Source organism: Symsagittifera roscoffensis, chromosome 6 (genome assembly GCF_963678635.1).
Source record: "Symsagittifera roscoffensis chromosome 6, txSymRosc1.1, whole genome shotgun sequence".
NCBI lineage: Eukaryota > Metazoa > Xenacoelomorpha > Acoela > Convolutidae > Symsagittifera > Symsagittifera roscoffensis.
The window spans coordinates 37,609,335-37,614,299 of NC_087067.1; the positions used below are offsets into that span (position 1 = coordinate 37,609,335).

At 35.7% G+C, this 4,965-nt stretch overlaps 1 protein-coding gene across 1 annotated transcript; it reads left to right on the forward strand.

Moving 5' to 3' along the window:
* The first annotated feature begins 1,795 nt into the window (after positions 1–1,795).
* LOC134848278 (uncharacterized) lies at positions 1,796–4,511 on the forward strand. The gene is made up of 2 exons (XM_063865668.1): positions 1,796–3,815; positions 4,243–4,511. Exons 1-2 carry the CDS (start codon positions 1,843–1,845, stop codon positions 4,502–4,504), a joined length of 2,235 nt encoding a protein of 744 aa, XP_063721738.1. The 5' UTR covers positions 1,796–1,842; the 3' UTR covers positions 4,505–4,511.
* Positions 4,512–4,965: the final 454 nt, after the last annotated feature.

Sequence of the window (4,965 nt, forward strand, 5' to 3'; positions counted from 1 at the left end):
AGCAACTAATTGAAATAAAATTAATACTGGCATACATGCAGTTTTATAAGACTGCTTACTGTACTGGTGAAGTGAAAACAGTATTTGTTCCAACTTTCGAAGAAAAAACTAAATATTTTGTTTATGGTTTTGTAGTTCATTCAGTCATTTTTCAATTTTTTAACCAAACGTTTTTCACGGAATTGGTTCAAACCATGTGAAAGTTGCAGTTGTTTGGAGCTCAAAAATAAAAAAAAACAACTGTGATTATTTTTTTCAAACTAAGGGGTTTTAAATAAACTAGTTTGGCCAATTTGGGATAATTACCGCGCAATATATTGTGGTCTTATAACACGCGTAAGCGGCAGTTTCATAAATTTTAATTTGCTTGACGCTTTTGGAGTCATTTCGTCTTAATATTAACAAATGAGACGCTTAATTTATCCCTTTCTATTAAAAAGACAAAAACTACAAAAAAGAATGAGAAAAAATATATACATATTTTTCAAAGAATTTCGTCAATTTTTCTATCAAGAAACTCTTTAATTGATTTAAAGTGTAATCGGAACTTTCAAGTTTCAAGTGTTCGCCTCAATATACGAAAAGTCTTGCTGTTCAACAATTTGTGGAATTTTTATGCTTCAAGTGACAATTTTATTCAGTCAGTTTCCAACTGTTTAACTTTATATTGATTGGAATTTGGGGCTATTTTTATAAGTATCATTCAAATTAACGCGCGATATAATTCGTTCTATGAAAGCGTAAGCGGCAATTTAATCATTTCAAAAGGTTTGCTCTTTTCAATATATTACCCATCGCAAAATAGGTCACTTGGTTTTTGAAACAGCTTGTGGTGGTAATAAAATTCGGAAATAATTTTTTTTCAAAAAACTTGTGATTGACAATAGAAGTTAGTCGGAACATCACAATTTTTTGAAATCAAACAGCTTTGATTGATAATAGAGGTTAGTCGAAACATTCACAGCTTTGCCTTGTTTATGAGGAATCTTGTTATAACCTTATATTGGCAAAACATTTTTGATCTTGATCATAAACAAAATTTAAAATTCGTTTTAATGCCGTTATTACTAGTACTTCATGGTTTTGATCTTGAAGTACTTCACAGTGAAATTGATCATTTTTTTTCGAAAAATAGATTTCGGCAATGAGTATATACCGAAATGGCAGATTAGCTTGATTCTCAATTTCCAAAACACCGATTGAAGTTATTGCTACATAAAAAAATTTATTGAAAAAATTTAACCATTTAAAAAGCAAAGTTTTCAACTCCAGTTTCCTTGCTTTCTTTCACCTAGATACTAGGAGCGTTATGAGCGCTATTAAACCAATCAAAAAAATTCCAGAAGCCCATTGTACAAAAAGCCTGCGGTTTTTTTCCTTTTTTGCCAGATATTTGAAATGAAATGTTTTTTTTTCTATTCCAGACAAGAGTAGAGTTTTATCATTTTATCGAAACTTGTATGTTCTTCCCTTGTTTCAAGTCGTCAATTTCTATCCACAATTATAAACCTGCAGTAACTTTAATCAAAGCTTGTTTTACTAGTTAGGAATGATCTTACAGATCTTTGCAAATATCAACAGTCCGAGAACCTACGACAGCTAATAGAACAGCCCAGTGTTTAAATTTGCGAGATGGAAAATAAAAATCAGTCTGCTGGAAAGTTTTTCGAAACATCGAATGAAAACAAAACTGAAAACTTAAATAGAGCCCCATCCGATTCTTCAGAAGCTTCAAAACATTCGGTTGAAGCATTCTATAGTGAGTTGTCTAACTTGGAGATTCACTGGCCAGGGGGTGGCTTGGTAGGCTTTCGAGATGAAGGCGAGAACACCTTGAATAAAATGGTTCATTACCAATATCCCAACTGGAAGACTTCGGGTCACGTTACGTCAATTCCGATTGCCAGAGTCCCAAAAATTTTCTTGCACAATGTGAAATTGAGCAAAAATTTGCAGAAAGTGTTCAATCTCACTCAAAAAGGTGAAGACGGAGAAATGAAAGTTTATAAATCATTGGCCAATGATCTTAACTTAGAAAAGGAAGGATTGATCTTGCTTCCGAATGTCGACGCAAGCCACATCTTTGAAAAAACGAGCATCGGTTCGGTTGAAATTGATATGATTGTGGCACATCCTTCAAAGGGTATCTTCATATTCAATGTAAAAAACGTAAAAAAGATTAGCAACGACTCCATTAAGAAAGAATCATTAAAACACAGTCAATTTGTTCGTCATCTAGCAAACTTTGGAGTGCCAGTTCAAGAATTGCACCTTCCTAGTTCTTCAAAAACCCCGATCGATCACATGGTTCCGATACATTCTGTTATTTGTTATCTTCCTGAAGATTTGCCTCGGTTATCGGAACTGACAAAATCAACTGATCTGAAAGCAAATGAAAAAGACCAAGTATTGGTGTTTCAGAAGAGTGATTTCCAGAAAACTCAAGAATCCAGCTTTGCTTTGCATTGGAGTCGGAGGATCAAAGACATTCCAAATATGTCCAAGGAGAGCATCAAATCCTTTGATAGAGTAGTCGCGCGTCTCGTGGCAATAAACTCCATGGAAGGTGCTAATTCGTTGATCCATCAAAAAATGGTGTCAAATGACATGCAATCAGTTAAAGTTGACAACCGTGATATTGAGAAACGACTCAACGATCAGCTTAGTGACACCTTCACGACAGAAAGTGAGCAATCCAAGGACTTGAAAAACTATATGAAGAAAATCGCTCAGCCAGCTGCAAAAGGGAACCGAGTTAAAGTCATTCTATGGACAAAGGAGCAGTTGGAAGTCATAGCATTTGTTTTCAAGTTTCTGACTTGCTCCGAAAATGAAAATCCGTTGCGATTAATTGTGAATGGACCTATGGGCTCTGGAAAAACTATGCTCATGGTATACCTTGCAAGATTGCTGAAACTTGTGTTTAGCTCAAAAATGAAAGTGAGAATTAGTCATGGACATGGCTTACCACCTCAACTTTTGCTGGAACAGATACGAGCTGCCATTGAAGGATTTGACATTGAAGTCTTGAAAGAGTCGTTTTTTGAGGTGACTGAGACTATTCAAGATGGTTTGGTTTTTGTAGACGAAGTGACCTTGACAGAAAAAGAAGAACATAAAATCGGCAGAAATGTACACTGCTGTATTTTTTCACCAAATCGTTTCTACTTCGATAGAATTCCAAACTACTTGAAAGATTTCAAAGCTCTTAACTTGACGAGCAATTTGCGATCGACTCAAAAACTAGCAGAGCTCCAAGTCAACTTTTTATCATATATCCAAGATGAAGTTCATTTGAGAGGCCCTCCTTCTCATAACTTGATTGGCGAAAATAACCCGGAAGTTGTACACGTGAACAAAGAAGAATCAGGTGCAAACAATCAAAACTGTTTCACGTCAGAATGCATAAACGCAATTGAAAAATGTATGTTTCGATCTCATAGCACTGATGTCATTGCTATTCCCCTTGGATTATTGTCACCGATTACTCAAAACATTGTAGTTCGAGAAATGGTGAACAAAGATTGGAGACTTCAATCACTAGCTTTTTCTCGCCTTGATAATGATAAACTCAACAGCAAACCAAGAAACAATCTCCCCCTTATTATGTTAGAAAATTACCACACATTACATGGTTCTGAGTTTGGATCGGTTGTTTTGCTAATCGAAAAAGGTTGCCGAATGTGGTACAACGACCATGACCTTGCAAAAGTTATTACACGAGCAACCACCAATTTAGTAATTGTTGTCAATCATGCTCCAAAACTTCGGCAGATTATTGACCCTGTGGAAATAGTTGATTCTATCCACTACTTGTGATAGAAATGTTTTCAATGGTTCTGTATGTTAACCAAAAATATACCCAATTGGCCTAAAAATAAGTTTGTAAGCTACCCAGGTCCAGTCATTAAGAGGCAATACTGTTGTGTTAGCAGCTTTCTCAATAAACGCGGCTATTTTTTACATTGTTCATCTTTTGTTATATGGAATCCAAAGACAAATGGTTAAAACATAGTGCAGCTCATACCCAATTTTTTTTTCAGAAAGTAAGAAACATTTTTCTCCGCAAAACAACCAAAGCGCAGATCCGATAGACTTTTTTGGGTTATGATGTCTTTTGATGACTAAGCATACAAGCAAATTATGAACTATGTAAAGTATCAGACACAGTTTAATCAACAGCAGTTAGATGTCACGATCATTTTTTGAACCATTGACCAGTTCTATCACAAACGAATAAAGTCAAATCAAAGACTTCAATTTACCCGAGAACAACTTAGAGCTGTACTTAACAGAGTTGATATCCTATTATTACTATTTTTACAAACGCAATAACAACAACTTACCCATTATCATTTTGGGTGATATTCCCGAATTGCCTCGTTTAATTTCAACAACGCTGACAGAAGAAAGCCTTCGGATCTGCAAGGAAGGAGATGTCAAGCAATCTCTGTTCAAGCTCGAAAATGAGAATGAAGTACAGAGCAATCGCGGCGACAATTGAAATTACTTGTAAGGGTTAAGAAACTACATTGTCTTAAGTTAAGTTTTTCTAAGGGATCATTTTAGACTACTTGATTTTAAGTGATTAAACTGGCGAAAAAGGCTGACAAACTAATCGTTTTTCATGGTCCATTGAACCAATACAAAATATTTGTAATTTTGGGTTCAGTAATCGTGTGGTTTTTTAATTCATAAAATCTATGAAAATAGATTATTTTTTATGTTTTAGTAAAATGTTTACTACTTTTTGCAGCGTTCTGCAAAACTAGATCCGAGTAAACATAAGCATCCCTGTATACACCCCCCCCCCCCCCAACGTTCGGCATCCGCCTCTTTTTCTCCCCTCCCCCAAACACAACCCCCTCCACATCCTAACACCCCGTTCCACACCACCAACACCTCCTTGCACCCCCTCTCAGTTTACCACCCCACGATTTTACCCCTATCACCCTGGTTAACGTT